Genomic DNA, 18,265 nt, shown 5'->3' with positions numbered 1-18,265 from the left:
GGCCCGCCTGGGCAGCGAGACCTCATCTCTACAATAAATCAAAAAATCAGCCGGGCGTGGTAGCGCATGCCTGTAATTCCGGCTACTCGGAAGGCTGAGGCGGAAGGATCGCCGGAGCCTAGCAGGCGAGGCTGCGGTGGTCGGGAGCGGTCACTGCACTCCAGTCTGGGCGACTGAGTGAGACTCCAACTCAAAAAAAAAAAAAACCCAAAAAAAACCCAGGTCAATGAGCTACACACATTATCAGTTTGAATTCTGATGAATGAACCTCCCCATGCCTGACCTGTGTTGGTTTAACAAATTCCTTGTCCCCAAATGTCTATAAATTGGTAGATATTGCCATCACATCTAGCTGTTATGTTAGCAGCCAATGACGGGATATTGTCTAGACTTATTAATTCATTAAGGATGGTAAAATGGTAATATTCAATTTTGTCACTTTCTTCATTCATTAGATGAATTATTTCCATATTGAGCATCTGCCTTATACCAAGCTGTACTCGTAATATAATTTATACTGAAAAGACAGGATAAACAAGACCAAAGAGCCTTAGTAATATATCTGCTATAAACTTATAAATTAAAAATTTTTTAAACGTATAAATTTTACCATGTGCTGTGCTTCAACATGTTGTGATTATTGTATGCTTATTGATTTTACACCAGTGCCTCCTTTCTTTGTTTTTAATGACTCTAATAGACTATTTATTTTATCCAACAATTAGATTGCCTTTTGTGAATTGCTTTTCTCCATTTTTCATGATGCCACAGGGTTAAGAGGATAGGTAACAAGGACGAACAGGAGAAATTTCCCCAAATATCAATAACCAATGTTATGACAACTGTGTGCTTTAATATGATGACACCTCAAGTTAGCTTTTGAGACAGCATTATTTAGAGAATTGAGTCATCTAAATAATTTGGTTCCCCTTTCACAAGCCCCCTAGCCCTTCTAAATGCTAAAATAGGTTGTTAATTTGTTAAAAATCTAATTGATGCTGATTGTAATTAGCATATAAGATTTAGGTCAAACTTATAATTGATAATTTTTAAAAATTTTATCTCATTTTTATTTTATTTTTTTTGAGTAGGAGTCTCACTCTGTCATCCAGGCTGGAGTGCAGTGGCATGCTCTCGGCCACTGCAGCCTCGACCTACCTACAGGTGATCCTTCTGCCTCAGCCATCCAAGCAGCTGGAACTGCAGGTGTACACCTACATTCAGCTGATTTTTTGATTTATTGTAGAGATGAAGTCTTGCCAAGTTGCCCATGCTAGTCTTGAACTCCTGGGCTCAGGCAATCCTCTTGCCTTCGCCTCCCAAAGTGCTAGGATTACAGCTGTGAGCCACTACGTCTGGCCTAAATTTTATTTTATTTTTTAAAGAGAACAGGGTCTTGTTCTGTTGCCTAGGCTGGAGTACAATGGTGTAATCTTGACTCACTGCAACCTCCAACTCAAGCTCAAGCAATCCTCCCACTTCCCTCCCAAGTAGCTGGGGACTTCAGGTACACCATTATGCTTGGCTAATTTTTTATTTTTTGTAGAGACAATGTCTTGCTATGTTGCCCAGGCTGGTCTTGAACTCCTGGGCACAAGCAATACTCTCACCTCAGCCTCCCCAGATACTGGGATTACAGATGTGAGCCACCACACTCGGCCGATAATTATCTTTTACATGTCTTGTATATACTATAGCAGCAGTCACCAACCTTTTTGGCATCAGACTGATTTTGTCACCCGGCATTAGATTCTCATAAGGAGTGTGCAGCCTAGATCGCTTGTATACACAGTTCACAATAGGGTTCATGCTCCCATGAAAATTTTTATTTTTTTGAGTTGGAGTCTCACTTTTGTGTCAACCAGATTGGAGTGTAGCTCATGGCCATCGCAGCCTCGACTTGCTGGGCTTAGGCGATCCTTCTGCCTCAGACTTCCAGGTAGCTGGAACTACAGACACACGCCACCACGCCCAGCTAGCTTTTTTTGTGATTTATTGTAGAGACGAGGTCTCACCAAGTTGCCCAGGCTGGTCTCGAACCCCCGGGCTCAGGCAATCCTCTCATCTCGGCCTCCCAAAGTGCAGGGATTACAGGCTGAGCCACTGCGCCTGGCCTTCTATGAGAATTTAATGCCACAGTTCTTCTCTTCTGACAGAAGACAAGAGTTCCATTTGCCTGCCACTCACTTCCTGCTGTGCAGTCTGGTTCCTAACAGGCTGCAGACTGGCCTGTTTGAGGACCCCTGTACTACAGGACACAAAGGTTAAAGACTACAAATTGAAGACAATAAAATATGTCCATTAAGCCCCCACTGGGTAAAGACTATATAGGCACACCTCATGTTATTGTGCTTCACTTTATTGTGAGCACTAAATACTGCCCCCCCCCCACAAAAGAAAATTAAAGCTTTGGGCAATCTCTTGTTGAGCAAGTCTATTGGGGCAATTTTCCCAACAGTATTTGTGCACTTTAGGTCTCTGTGTCACATTTTGGTATTTTCACAGTATTTCACAACTTTTTTCATTATTACTTTATCTGTAATGGCGATCTGTGATCCTTGATGTTATACTATTGTAACTGTTTTGGGACACCACAAACCTCATCCATATGCAACAGCAAACTTGATAAATGTTTTATGTGTTCTAACTGTTCCACAGACCAGCTGTCCCTGTCTTTCTCCCTTCTGAGGCCTCCCAGTTCCCAGACACAACAATTAATATCCCTACAATAGCCTCCAAGTATTCAAGTAAGAGCAAGAGTCCAACTACATCTCACACTATATCAAAAGCTAGAAATGATTACGCTTAGTGAGGAAGGCATATCAAAAACTGAGACAAGCTGAAAACTAGGCCTCTTGCACCAAACAGCTAAACTGTGAATGTAAAGGAATGAAGGAAAATAAAAGTGCCAGGCCCACCACATTAATGTTAAGAAAGTAAAACAGTCTTATTGCTGATATGTAGAAAGTTTGGGAGGTCTGGATAGAAGATCGGACCAGTTACAATATTCCCTTAAGACAAAGCCCTAACTCTCTTCAATCCTATGAAGGCTGAGAGAGATGAGGAAGCTGCAGAAAGAAAGTTGGAAGCTAGCAGAGGTTGGTTTGTGAGGTTTACGGAAAGAAGTCATCTCCATAACATCAACGCAAAAGATGAAGCAGCAAATGCTGATGGAGGAGCTGCAGCAAGTCATCCAGAAGATCTAGCTAAGACCATTAATGATGGTGGCTATACTAAACAACAGATTTTCAATGCAGACAAAACAGCTTTCTAATGGAAGAAGACGTCCACCACTAGAGAAGAAAAGTCAATGCCTGTCTTCAAAGTTTCAAAGGACAGGCTGACTCACTCTCACCATGGGCTAATGCAGCTGATGACTTTAAGTTGAAACCAAAGCCCATTTGCCATTCTAAATTCCTAGGGCCCTTAAGAATTATGCTAAATCAGACCAGGTGCGGTGGCTCCCGCCTATAATCCCAGCACTTTGGGAGACCGAGGTGAGAGGATTGCCTGAGCCCAGGGGTTCGAGACCAACCTGGACAACTTGGCAATACCCCATTTCTATAATAAACCAAAAAAAAATTGGCCAGGCATGGTGGCATGTGTCTGTAGTTCTGATGGCACGTGTCTGTGGTTCTGGCTACTTGGAAGGCTAGGGCAGAAGAATCGCCTGAGCCCAGTAGGTCGAGGCTGCAGTGGCTGTGAGCATATCACCTCATTCCGGTCTGGGCTACAGAGTGAGACTCAAACTCAAAAAAAAGAGAATTATGCTAAATCTACTCTGTCTATGCTCTGAAAATGGAACAACAAAGCCTAGAGGATAGCATATCTGTTTACAACAGGGTCTACTGCCTATCTTAAGCCTGCTGCTGAGACCTACTGCCTCAGAAAAAAGATTCCTTTCAAAATATTATTGCTCATTGATAATGTACCTCGTCATCCAAGAACTCTGATGGAGATGTACAAGGAGGCAATGGTTGTTTTTATGCCTAACACAATATTCATTCTGTAGCCCATGGATCAAGGAGTAATTTTGACTTTTAAGTTATCTTGTTTAATAAATACATTTTGTAAGTCTCTAGCTGCCATAGATAGTGATTTTATAATAGATCTAGGCAGAGTAAACTAAAAACTTTCTGGAAAGGATTCTCCATTCTAGATGCCATTAAAAACACTGTGAGGCCAGGTGTGGTGGCTTATACCTATAATCCCAGCACTTTTGGGAGGCAGAAGCAAGAGGACTGCCTGAGCCCAGGGTTTAAGACCATCCTGGGTAACTTGGCGAGACCTCATCTCTACAATAAATCAAAAATAAGGTGGACATGATGGCGCACGTCTATGATTACAGCTATTTGGAAGGCTCTGAGGTGGAAGGATCGTGAGCATGCCACTGCACTCCAGCCTGTGCGACAGAGACTGCAACTCAAAAAGAAAGTAAGACTGAATTGCTGCAATCTCATGATCAAACTTGAATGAGGTGTGGCTTTCTCATGGATGAGCAAAGTAGATTTTTGAGATGAAATCTATTCCTGGTGAAGATGCTGTGAACGTTTCAACAGAAGACTTAGAATATTATGTCAACTGAGTTAATAAAGCAGTGGCAGGGTCTCAGGATTGACTCCAAATTTGGAGGAAGTTCTACTGTGGGTAAAATGCTATAAAACACAGTACACTGTTCTCTTATTTTAAGAAACTGGTGAGCCTGGTGTAGGAGCTCACGCCTATAATCCCAGTACCTTGGGAGGCTAAGGTGAGAGAACTGCCTGAGCCCATGGGTTCGAGACCAACCTGGGCAACTTGGTGAGAGCTCATCTCTACAATAAATCAAAAAAGGTATCTGGGCATGGTGGCATATGCCTGTAGTTCCAGCTCCTTGGAAGGCTGAGGTGGAAGGATCATACCTGAGCCCAGCAGATCGAGACTGCGGTGGCTATGAGCATGTCACTGCACTCCAGCTTGGGCGACAGAGTGAGACTCTGACTCATAAAAAACCAAAAAACAAAAACAAAGAAACAAAAAACCAAAAGAACCCAAAACTGGCACAGCCACTCCAACCTTCAGCAACCACTAAACTGATCAGTCAGCAGTTAACAAGGTTGAGGCAAAACCCTCCACTACAAAAAGATTATGACTTGCTGAAGGCACAGATGATCATTTTAAGTCAACGAAGTATTTTAAAATTAAGGTATGTGCAATCATTTTATTTTTTTCAGAAATAACATGATTGCACACTTAATAGACTACAGTGTATTAATTATAATTAGTGTAAACATAACTTTTATGTGCAGTGGAAAACCAAAAAATTAATGTGATCTGCTTTACTGTGACATTTGCTTTATGGAGGTGGTCTGGAACTAAACCTACAGTATCTCTGAGGTACGCATGTAACAATGATCAAGTCCTCAATGAACTTTTATATTCTAGCAGACAGGACAATCAAAGGCAGGACATAATTAGTATTTGCATGCCATAATTAGGTGCCCCAACTTTGGGGACCCCATCCTGTGTCAATAAGAACAAGGAAAAAAAAAAAAGGGAAAGACTCATTTTAGATCTTGGAGATGGCCTAGACATGCTGCTCATAAAGGCATAAAGTGCTGACTCTGGAAAGATTGCTGTATTTTCAAAACAAGAAAGTAGAAAAGCTCTTAGTAGAAGGATCAAGAGGAGTAAAGATACCAAGAAAAGAATATCTAGGGTAGGAGGGAAAAAAAAAGGAAAAAAAAAAAAAAAAGGTGAGAATCTGGGAGTGAGCAAAGAATAGGGAGTATTATAGGTGTCTACACCATGAGATATATTCGGAAAAGCAAGTTACACTTTTTAAATTGTCTGAAAGTATGACTCTGCAAAATATCAAGTATCCAACCCAAAATTACAGTTTAGAAAAGGATTCCAAAGTTTAGATTTTTTTAATGTTGCAGTTGTATCACTGGTTTTCCCACTAATCAGCTGTTCCTTTCAGTAACATGACTTATGATGAATTATTTTTAGTACAGAATGCCTAAAGTATAAGCAACTCCTGTACTTACTGCTCTAAACAAAACTAATATAAACAGCATGGAAACAACACCAGGAAATTATTACAGTCCCTTCCTCTCTCAATAAGTCTTGAAATGGAATCCACAGGACACTGTGGTGTGATTACATATGTAGAAAGATAGGCTGAGGTAGAAGGACTGCCTGGGTGAGAGTGAGACTTCGAATCAAAAAAATAAAAATAAAGACAAAAAATAAACAAAACAAACAAACAAACAAAAATACCAAAGGTGTTTTAAGATCATGTCTTTAACCCATTTTCAGGTTCAATTCACTTGAAAAAAAAAACTGTTCTAGGTTAGGCACAGTGGCTCATGCCTATAATCCCAGCACTCTGGGAGGCCAAGGTAAGAGGATTCCAAAGTTTAGATATTAAGCCTGTAGTGAGACCGTAGTGAGACTCTGTCTCTACAAAAGAATAAACAACAAAAAATTAGGTGGGCATGGTGGTGTATGCTTGTAGTTCCAGCTACTCAAGAAACCAAGATGGAACAACTGCCTGAATTCATGCTACTGCACCAGTTGGGGTGACAGAGTGAGATCCTGATTAAAAAAATCTGTTCTATATTGTAAGAATAGAATCTGAGTGAAGTTGAGGTGAGAAAGATGGCTGGCAATATCAAATCAAAGTCACACTTACTTACATTCAAATCCAAATTTGCCTTCCAACTTCCAAAACCACATCTTCTATATTCCTAATCTCAAATAATACAGTATAGTCTAACATCATCTGGGTAAGTGTCATCTGCTTGACCTGTCATCTTTTGATTCTACCTTCATCACAGGCTACTACAGTCCTTTTCACAGACTATCTTCTTTTGCAAACTCCCCTCACCCCAGGCACCACCATAAACCATTCAGTAATCAAATACTACTGATTCTAGTGTTAAAATGTTTTTCAAAGCTGTATTCCCTCTTCTTAAAATTTTTTTGTAGAGACGAGGTCTCGTTATATTGCCCAGGCTGGTCTCAAATTCCCGGGCTCAAGTCATCTTCTTGCCTCCGTCTCTCAAAGTGCTGTGAGTACTGGTGTGAGCTACTGCACCCAGCTCCAAAGCTATATTCTCTATTCTTTTATTACATATATGTAAGGTGTACAACATGAGAGTTTAAAATCCTTTTTCTTTTTTTTTTGAGTCGGAGTCTCACTCTCATCCAGGCTAGAGTGTACTGGCACAATCCCGGATTACAGCAGCCTCAGACTCCTAGGCTCAAAGCAATCAGTCTCAGCCTCTTTAGTAGCTGGCACTACAGATGCTTGCCATCATGCCTAGCTAAGTTTTTAAAATTTTGTAGAGACGAGTTCTCCGTATGCTGCCTATGCTGGTCTTAAACTCCTGTGCTCAAGCAATCTTCTTATCAAGGCATACCACAGTGCTGAGATTACTGGTATGAGCAATCCTGCCTAGTCTTAGTATATAAGGGGTCCCAAAAAACACCCTCGGAGGTATCTTTTAGAGGGCGGGCCTCTTGTAGTACAGGCTTCCATCGCTAGGTAAATGTTCTAAGAATCTATTTGCATCAGCATACCAGCTAGCGCTGTTGTGAGAGGCCATGTTTAGATTCAATGAATTTTCTTTGGCAATGCTTTGAACACATTTGCCAATTTCATGATGGGTGATTTACAAGCACACCTGCCCAGACCACGCTGAGTGTTCAGCAGTTTTTGATCAAAATCAGTATGACCCCCATGCCTCACCCTCACTATTCACCTAATCTAGTCACAGTGACTTTTTTTCTTTGCCTGGATGAAAGAAGTCCTTAAAGGGAAATGTTTTGCTGATGTGGAAGAGGTGAAACAAAAAACGGCAGAATCACTAAAAGGCATTAAAATTGATAAGTTCAAAAACTCTTCTGAACAGTGGAAAAAGCATCGTGGTAGGTGTACTGCATCAAATGAAGACTACTTTCAAGGTGACTGACGACTGAACATGTAAGAATAAAATACACAATTTTAAAAATAAATTCAGGGTTTTTTTTGGCGGGGGGGTCCCCTCATACACAGTAAAGTGATCACTACGGTCAACCTTCCTTCCATCGTTTGCTTTTGGTGGTCAGAGCAACTAAAATCTACTCTTAGCAAATTTTCAGTATACAATGTAGTATTATTTACCATAGTCCTCATGCAGTATATTACATCTCTAGACTTATCCATCCTACAAAACCACAAGATTGTATCCCTTGACTTACTTCTCCCAATTTACTTCCTCTCCCTGCTCCTAGTTTATCAATTGTTTTATTTTTATGTATTCAGCTTTCTGTGTCTGACTTATTTCACTTAGCTTATATCGTCTAAATCCAACCATGTTGTGGTACATGGCAGTACCTCCTTTTTTTAAGGATATATAATATCACACATACACGATAACTTTTATATCCATTCATCCACCGATACTTAGGTTTCTATATTTTGGCTATTGTGAATAATGCTGCAATGAACATGGTAGTGTATATATCTCCATGAAGTGATTTCATTTCCTTTAGGTTTACACCCAGTACAGGGATTGCTAGATCATATGATTCTATTTTTAATTTTCCAAGAGACTTTGACACTTTTTTCTAGATGTACCAATTTACATTTCTACCAACATTGTACAAGGGGTCCCTTTCCTCTACATTCTTGCCAACACTTATCATTTGACTTTTTTATAACAGCCACCCTGACAGGTGTGAGGTGATGATGTATTTTGATTTACATTTCTCTGATGATTTGCAGTTTGAGCATCTCTGCATATACTTGTTGGCCATCTTTATGTTTTCTTCTGAGAAATGTCTATTCAGATCCCTTACTAATTTTTTGAATCAAGTTATTCATATGTCTGCTATTGAGTTGTGTGAGTTCCTTATGTCTTTTGGATTTTTTTTTTTTTTTTTGAGTTGGAGTCTCACTCTGTAGCCCAGACTGGAGTGCAGTGGCCGCTCCCGACCACCATAGCCTCGACCTGTTGGGCTCCGGCGATCCTTCTGCCTCAGTCTTCTAAGTAGCCGGAATTACAGGTGAGCGCTACCACACCCGGCTGATTTTTTTTTTTTTTTAATTGGAGAGATTATCAGATATACAGTTTACAAATATTTTCTCACAATTCATAGGCCACCTTTTCATTTTGTTGACTGCTTTTGTTATGCAGAAGCCTTTTAGTTCAACGTAGTTCTACTTGTTTGTTTTTTCTTTTGTTGCCTGCGTTTTTTATGTAACATTATAAAAAAAAAAAAAAAAAAATCAATGCCAAGACCAATATAGTATCAAGGAGCTTTCCCTCTGTTTTTCTAGAAGTTTTATACTTTCAAATCTTAAGTTTAGGTCTTTAATCTATTTTGAGTTAATTTTCATGCATAGTGTAAAGATCCAGTTTCATTCTTTTGCATGTGGAAATCCAGTTTTTTCCACACCATTTACTGAAAAGATTATCCTTTCTTGATGGCCTTGTTGAAAACTGCCTGACTGCTTTACTTTTTTTTATCCACAATTCCCAAAGTTTAGAACATGCAGCTTTAAAATTTATCGCCTGACCTATTGAGTTTCCCTGTCACCAACTTCTAACCACTCTCATCTATTCAATCACAATACTGGCAGTTTTGACTCTTAATAGTATAGAACTGATGCCACGAAGGACCAAAAACATTTAGTGGCTTCTTCGTCTCACTACAATATTCAAACTTATGCCCACTCTCTAGCAGGCAATCAAGGACAATCAAATGAGCTTTTCAATCAAATTTCCATTTTCTTCCTTTCACTTTAGCTACAGGCTATTTGCTATCCTCAAGAATGTTCAGCACTTTCCTTGCCTCAATCTTATGTATAAGAAAGCTTCTCTATCCTTCAAGATCCAGTTCAAAAATTTCTGTCACCACAAAGTCTTAGCACACCTAATCAAAATTCACCATTTTCTCATCTGCATTCTCTTACTGGAATTGTATGTAATTCTAACAGACCATTAGTCTACCTATTATTATCATAGCTATGTGGTGGTATATGTTCAAATATCATTAAATATACCAAATATAACAGGGTGCCTAAATGAAACGTAATTGTACACCTAACCCTTAACTGTACCCCACAAAACCATAATAAAAAATACTGATTAATTATTTAAAAATATATATATATATACACCAAATATTTTTATAATATATTTGTATCTCAAATGTACAAAGCAGGCCGGGTGCAGTGGCTCATGCCTATAATCCCAGCACTTTGGGAGGTTGAGGTGAGAGGACTACCTGAGCCCACGGGTTCGAGATCAGCCTGGACAACTTGGTGAGACCTTATCTCTACAATAAATCAAAAATTCAGCTGGGCACGGTGGCACATGCCTATAGTTCCAGCTACTTGGAAGGTTGAGGCAGAAGGATTGCCTGAGCCCAACAGGACAAGGCTGAGGTGGCCGTGCCACTGCACTCCACTGCACTCCAGCCTGGGCAACAGAGTGAGTGCCACTGGACTCCAGCCTGGGCAACAGATTGAGACTCCAACTCCCCCCCCAACACACAAAAAAACTACAAAGCTTTTACCTAATCATGTATAATTAGATGTAAGAGTTAGGCAGAAATGTACCTTAATGCACACAACATTTCGGTTAATTCAGTTCATCTACTAACCTCATAATTTTCTACTTCTCCATCTTCCACATCCAATTCAAAGCTGAAAGTTGGGCCTACTGCAGGTGGCACTGGAAGCATTGATCTACAATGAAAACAACCACACTAGCATTAATATGTTAGTACACTGGCTGGGTGTGGTGGCTCACACCTATAATCCTAGCACTTTGGGAGGCTGAGGAGGGAGGATTGCCTGAGCCCAGGAATTCTCTACAAAAAAAATAACTATAACAACAACAAAAAGCCAGGTATGGTGGTATACACCTGTAGTCCCAGGAGTTCAAGGCTGTGATAAGCAAGGATTGTACCACTGCACACCAGCCTCAGCAACAGAGTATGTTAAGTACATTAACTCAGTGAAGGACAGAGACCAGAGCTATAAAGAAGGATAGTCTGTGTTCAATCAGTGGCAACCCTTTAAAGAGACTTTACTAGCAATAAACAATTAAAAATGGACAGTAAACATACCATACACAACGGCATTTAAAAAAAACCCATAAATGGAGGGACAAATTTAGAACATATACAAGACCTATTAAAAGCAAAAATATTTCTAGGGTAACTTAAAGACGAATAAACAGAAATACATATACCACATAACTTGAAGACTCAATATTGTTAAGATGTCAATTTTTTAAAGTAAAATCTCACATACTGATTTTAAAATTATAAGGAAATGCAAAAAACCTTACCTAAAAACATTTTAAGTACAAAACTGGAAGACTTACACCATTTGACTTTAAGATAGAAAGATGAACAAATAAACAGAGAAAGAGAAGGAGGGAGGAAAGAAGGAAAGAAAAACTATCAAAATAGTGTGCTATATAGGTATATGGTCTTCTGGTATGAAGACTACATTTCCTAGATTTCCTAAAAAGTAATTATAACATGTAACTAAACTCTGGCCAATGAGATGTAGGCAAGGGTAATACATGCAGTTTTTAGGACATATCCCTTAAGAAGAGCAGGCAGTTACAGAAATTTGTTTTTATTTTTGCTGGCTGGAATGGGGACATGATGTTTAGAGCCTGAACAGCCACCTTAGATCAAACAGAGGAAACCATCAGATTTTGAGGATGGTAGAACCACTCTTCATGGTCACAGGACTAACAAATCATTCTTGAATTGCCTACTTCTAGAATTTATGACGTGAGGAAAAAAGAAAAAGAATACTCCTGGGTGTAGTGGCTCATGTGTGTAATCCCAGTACTTTGGGAGACAGAGGCCTGAGCCCAAGGGTTCAAGACCAGCCTGGGTAACTTGGTGAGACCTCGTCATTATAATAAATAAAAAAAAATAGCTGGGTGTGGTGGTGCACGCCTGTGGTTCCAGCTACTTGGAAAGCTGAGGCAGAAGGACCACCTGAGTCCAGCAAGTCGAGGCTGAAGTGGCCATGAGTGTGCCACTGCACTCCAGCCTGGGTGACAGAGTGAGATTCCTATGCAAAAAATAAAAAAGAGAGTATCAAAACACATGGGTGTTTTGGTTCAGACCAACTTAATCCTAACAGACTAGTTCTAAGATATAGATATCTGTTCTCTCACCCCAAGAGAAACAGTATCAAAAGCTAGATGATTAAGAGAGGCAACAAGTGATATCAACTGTAAAGGAGGTAAAAATCTCAACTTTTTCTGCCTTTAGATTTGTTAAATCTTTTGGCTTATAGAGAAGTTCTTCCTCTCCCACTTCTCCCATGTTATTGATCTTTCTTTCTCCCTTTGGCTCCCTAACCCGAACCCATTAACATTATGTTAAAACAAATAACTAATGTGCCTCAAGTTACAGACCACAAAGAAGACATTCGTAAAGGAAACAGAATATCAAGACTTTCAAACCTCAGAGATCATTAAAATAAGAAAAGAACTTACAACACATATGGTAGTAAGCTGGGATGATAAGGGGGAGGTGGTATTGGCTGCTGGGATCGATATCTACTACGTCCTGTGAGCCTCCGAGGCATAAATGGAGGATACGGCTGCGGGGGGTGGTGGGAGGAAGAAATGTTAAAAGGATTTAAGATCAGTCTATATTTACAATATTTAATCTGTTGAATACAGTCACTTATTTTTTTAAAAATGTGTAACATTCTTTACAGTTCAAGTGGTGTTTAATATTTCTCAAATATTAACACTACGGATGCAGCAACCAGTTAAAACATATATTTGTGTTTCTAAATATGGGAGTGCCAAAAAATGTATACATACTTTGAGATGTTATCAATGTATTACTTTTCGAAGTTGAGTTGAATTATGGTAGCAATGTGTAAAATGACATTCACTCAACCATGCTTCCCCTATTTTCTTTGTACTGCCTGTCACATGATGACATCAGCATTCATTATATTAATGCCATCTTTTGAGTGAATGTCAAACTTTTAAAAAGTGTGTACTTTTGACACCCCTTGTATAATTTTCCAACTGAATGCTTTCAAGAACGCATTTAAAATTCCAAACATGTAGAGCTACACTGAGATACCACCCACAAAAGATAAGCTGCCAAAGTAGTTAATTAGTGCAATATTGTGTGAAAACTTACTACTCCAAAGGACACCTCCTGAGGTAAAGGGTCATGTGCTAAGAACTGCAAAGGAGCTGATGGAGGCAATGCTGGGGGATGGGCTGACGGAGGGTAAGTAAAGCCTCCCACCGGAAGGTGTTCTCCTAAGAGCTCAACTTCATTTTCTATCCTTTGCAGAGGCTGAGGAGAAAAAAACAGTAACATACTTCCAGTATTCAGATAAGACTGTGCTTTATAATAATTAAGAATTTTTAAACCCCAAAATGTCTCTAAAGCTGTGCATTTCTTGATGTTCACATCCATCTTAAATTCATACAGGTAGACTATAAAATCTTCCTACCTCTAGTTTCAACAAGAAAGTCTCGGCCAGGCTCAGTGGCTCGGCCTGTAATCTCACGCTTTGGGAGGCCGAGGTGAGAGGATTGCCTGAGCCCGCGGGTTCGAGACCCACCTGGGCAACTTGGCGAGACCTCATCTCTACAATAAATCAAAAATTAGCCGGGCATGGTAGCGTGCACCTGTAGTTACAGCTACTTAGAAGGCTGAGGCGGAGGGATTGCCGAAGCCCAGCAGGTCGAGGCTGCAGTGGCTGGGAACGGGCCACTGCACTCCAGTCTGGGTGACAGAGTGAGACTCCAACTCGGAGGAAAAAAAAAAAAAAAGAAAGTCTCTGGAACATGTTATCAAACATTTCCATTATCCTCCATTTCTTTTACTATTTGAAACTCCTCTTAAGATAAGAAAGACAAAAGGTCATCTAGTAAGCCAATTATGTACTCAATATATAAGTCGGGGCAACCTGAACTACTGAAAGGACTTTTAGACACCTAATCTTTCACTGATGAAGCAAAACATGTTGTGTATTTATAAATCAGATACAAGGCCAAATGAGATAAGGTACGGAAGGCAATCTTCTGTAGTAGAAAGATGATGGGCTTTGACTTTTTTTTTTTTTGAGTTGGAGTCTCACTCTGTCGCCCAGACTGGAGTGCAGTGGCCGCTCCCGGCCCCCGCAGCCTCGACCTGCTGGGCTCTGGCGATCCTTCTGCCTCAGCCTTCCGAGTAGCTGGAATTACAGGCATGCGCTACCATGCCTGGCTGATTTTTTATTTACTGTAGAGATGAGGTCTCGCCAAGTTGCCCAGGCGGGTCTCGAACCCGCGGGTTCAGGCAATCCACTCACCTTAGCCTCCCAAAGCGCGGGATTACAGGCTGAGCCACCGAGCCCGGCGGGTTTTGACATTTAACAGAATCTTGGCACTGTCATGAGTCAGCCATGTGACTTTAATGAGATAAATTATTTAATCACAATCTCAGTGTTGTCATTTATAAAACTAACATGCTCACAGCCTATGCCAAAGTGTCTTGTGAACACTGAGCCAACAGACATATAACACAGTGTTATGAACAGCATATAGCATACATTAAAAAAGTAACATAGTATGTGAGATATTCACATGCTATAAAAGTACAAGTCCACAGGTTCGAGACCCGCCTGGGCAACTTGGCATGACCGCATCTCTACAATAAATCAAAAAATTAGCCGGAAGTGGTAGCGCTCGCCTGTAGTTCCAGCTACTTGGAAGGCTGAGGTGGAAGGATCACCGGAGCCCAGCAGGTCAAGGCTGCGGTGGCCGGGAGTGGCCACTGCACTCTAGTCTGGGCGACAGAGTAAGACTCCAGCTCAAAAAAAAAAAGGGGGTTAGGGGGGAAGTACAAGTGAATAATTTTAGTGTATCCAGAGTTATGTAACCATCACCAGAATGTTTTCATCACCTCTAAAATAAATTTCATATCCATTATCAGTCACTACCCATTTCCCGAAGTCATCTGTTTTCCATCTCTATGGATTTGCCTGTTCTGGACATTTCATAGAAATAGAACTGGTTCATTTAAATAGGAACTACTTCATATAAATGGATCAAACCTTGTTTTGCTTGGCATGATGTTTAACATTAATTCATTTTGTGGGTTTTATCAATAATTCATTCCTTTTTATGGTTAAATATTATACTCTATGAATATACCACTTTGTTCAAAAGTTGATGGACATTTGAACTGTCCACTTTTTAGCTATTAGGAATAATGTTTTTTTCCCATAAACATTTGTGTACACATTTTTGTGTTGATGGTTAATTCAATTGGGCACATGTATTTTTAAAAGTTAGCCTGATTTCTTCCTCTTTCAGTTACAGAATGGCAACATGTTTTTTTTTTTTTTTTTTTGAGTTGGAGTCTCACTCCGTTGCCCAGGCTAGAGTGCAGTGGCACACTCACAGCCACCCCAGTGTTGACCTGCTGGGCTCCAGTGATCCTTCTGCCTCAGCCTTCCAAGTAGCTGCAACTACAGGTGCGCACTACCATGCCTGGCTAATTTTTTATTTATTGTAGAGACGAGGTCTCACCAAATTGCCCGGGCTGGTCTTGAACACACAGTCTCAGGCAATCCACTTGACTCGGCCTCCCAAAGGCTGAGCCACCAAGCCCAGCCAGCAACATGTTTTTCAAACATAAGTAAATATTAAACTTTAATTTGGAAGCTTATGCATGCTTGAGAGAAATCATAATTGCTAACACTATGACAACTCCAGTGAACCCAAGTCCTGATACAGGTATGTGACTAGACCTTTTAAAGAATTCCAAATTTGGATACAAGTAATACCTAAATTTTGCTTTCAGCTTGAATTCCCAGATACTAAAAACTGAGAAGAATAAACACCCTGGCATGAATCCTATCCTGATTCCAAGAAAATATTTTCTTGTAAAACCAGTTCTAACTTTCCAGATGAGCCAAATTTCTGCCATAATTGCTTCTATAGTTTTTAGGACAGAAGCCAGGTATCTAGCATGGACCATAAATCCTTAGTAAACGATGGTTAAGACTCTGGTATAATCAAGTTTTCTCCATGGTGCTAAAATCCTCCACTCTAACAATTTCCAGTGGTTATCACCCTTGTTTCCTCTATATGTTTGATGGTTCAGATGCTGAACTTGCCCTGTCCAAAAAACAACTCAACTTTATTCCCATGTCCTTTCTTTGCCCTTATATAGTACTTACCTCCCCTAACCTCCCAAAATAATATGCCTCTCAGCTATATTCCAGCTCAGCGCAGAACTGTGTTAATAGACTACATCATCTGCTTTTCATCAGAACATAGTAAAAAAACAGATCTTCAGAAAAAGTAATTGAGACTTAGAAAGGTTAATTTACTTACCTAAATGAATTCAAATATTATTCTAATAAGCATTAAGAATTTTATAGTATTTTATTTTTAAAACTTAGAAATACATGAAAGGAAAAACAATACAAATAAATAAAAATTTTTCTTCACATTTACTTCCTGAAGAATTGCAGATATGATGAACAACAAATTTCAAGGCAACAAGTGACATTAAATAAGTAGAAAAATTTAAGAAAGCAAGATAATTCAAGGTAAATATATTTATACTAATTTATATACCAGTGGATTCCTTTAATTTTTTTAAGAACTATAAGAATGCTTAAATGACAATTATTTTACATTTACTAAATTAATCTGCCTGCTCTAAACATTATGGGAAAATTAAAGACATAAGAGTTGAGATACCTACCGATCGTGATTGCTGTGTTTGGAAGGGGACAAACTGGCCTGGTGGCGGCAAGTGAGGAGGATGATGGGGAGAGAGGTGAGGAGGATGTATAAGAAATGGATCACTAGAAATAAGGGGTGGGAACGCAGCATATGGTACTGGTAAGTGCTGAACTGAACATGCCTGAAGCATCTGTAAGAGAAACCATTTTTGGGGGTTAAAAATATCAGAATATATAATTAATTTTTAAAAATCTGTCATTGCCATACTCCCCAAATTCTTCAAACATACTTTTTATAACTCATATTAACAATGAAATATTAGTTCGTTTTTGATCTACAAGTAACATTCTGATAATCAGTAGTTATTCTGTATTTTTATATAATTTTTACAAATCAGTCAAAACACCTAACTTTTATTTTAGCTTTTTAACACCCATGAAATAGGAGGGAAATGCTGCAGGGAAAAGAACTTCTCTTATTGGTTTAAGATACAGCAGACATCTCATCAAGAAGGGTACCTGAACAATGAACATTTGTATACCTAACCCTGAACTGTACCCCACAATTAGAAAAATAAAATATAAATAAATAAATAAACAAACAAACCCACACCTCTCAGGTCCCAAAGACCATACTTCTTCCGCCTTATGCACCAGGCTGCTGCTTCTCTATAACCTCCTGCTCACCTACCATGTTTTCATTGTCAGAGGAATCGTGACTGGTCTTTAGTAGGTATATTTACATTACTTTACAAAAGGCATATATTTTCTAATGTCTATAGCAGAATAGTGATGTTAGAGATTAAGAGTTAATACAAAATAACTTGAGGAATACTTGGAGGATACGCTTTGAAATTTAAAACAAAAGTATGTAAAAGCCTCCAAAATATGGTCCTACAAGGCATTTCCGTTCAAGTTGTTAGAAATTATGTTTTTGAAGATTGAAAGATATTTTAGTGTAAGAAAACCCTACAAAAAAAAAAGATACAGCAGATACCACTGCTAGTTCAAGGAGTTCTCCTTTTCATTCTTGCAGAAATTTTTTTTTCTTTTTAGGATTTTATAAGAATACAACTCTCAACATTGCCTTATGCTCTCTCTATATTTTAGCAGGCAAATTTAGCACAATAACTCTATTACTGAGAAACCAAACTTGGGTAAACTAATTTGTTAAACTGCAATTGGTATTTGTATGTGTATATGTGTTTTAATCTCACATTCAGATCAGGATATTAGAATTATATTTAAATTTTGTCAGGTGTCTCCCTTTCTTTTTCTTCTTCTTTTTCTGAGCTCGAGTCTCATTCTGTTCCTAGGTTGGAGTGCAGTGGCACTCTGCAGCGGCCACCACAGCCTCGACCTGCTGGACTCAGGTGGATCCTTCTACTGCAGTCTTCCAAGTAGCTGGAACTACAGGCATGCGCCACCATGCCAAGCTAATTTTTTTTTTTTAATTGTAGAGGTGAGCCGGGCTCGGTGGCTCAGCCTGTAATCCTGCGCCTTTGGAAGGCTGAGGTGAGTGGATTGCCTGAGCCCGCGGGT

General features: G+C 39.5%; 1 protein-coding gene across 5 annotated transcripts in view; it reads right to left on the bottom strand.

Annotated features, from left to right (window-relative positions):
- RNF38 (ring finger protein 38) overlaps positions 1-18,265 on the bottom strand; it is a 64,093-nt gene that overhangs the window by 8,129 nt on the left and 37,699 nt on the right. For all 5 annotated transcript variants that reach the window (XM_021707045.1, XM_008074171.2, XM_021707048.1 and 2 more), the window contains 4 exons: positions 16,744-16,914; positions 13,171-13,332; positions 12,504-12,610; positions 10,636-10,720 (listed from right to left, as the gene is read on the bottom strand). In XM_021707045.1, coding sequence (XP_021562720.1) covers positions 10,636-10,720; positions 12,504-12,610; positions 13,171-13,332; positions 16,744-16,914 — 525 coding nt within the window. The remainder of the gene's footprint in view (positions 1-10,635; positions 10,721-12,503; positions 12,611-13,170; positions 13,333-16,743; positions 16,915-18,265) is intronic.

Source organism: Carlito syrichta, unplaced genomic scaffold (assembly GCF_000164805.1).
Source record: "Carlito syrichta isolate Samal-C Ts95f unplaced genomic scaffold, Tarsius_syrichta-2.0.1 Scaffold316346, whole genome shotgun sequence".
NCBI classification, from domain to species: domain Eukaryota; kingdom Metazoa; phylum Chordata; class Mammalia; order Primates; family Tarsiidae; genus Carlito; species Carlito syrichta.
Note: the sequence above shows the minus strand (reverse complement) of the source record. Positions and strands in the feature narration are given on the sequence as shown.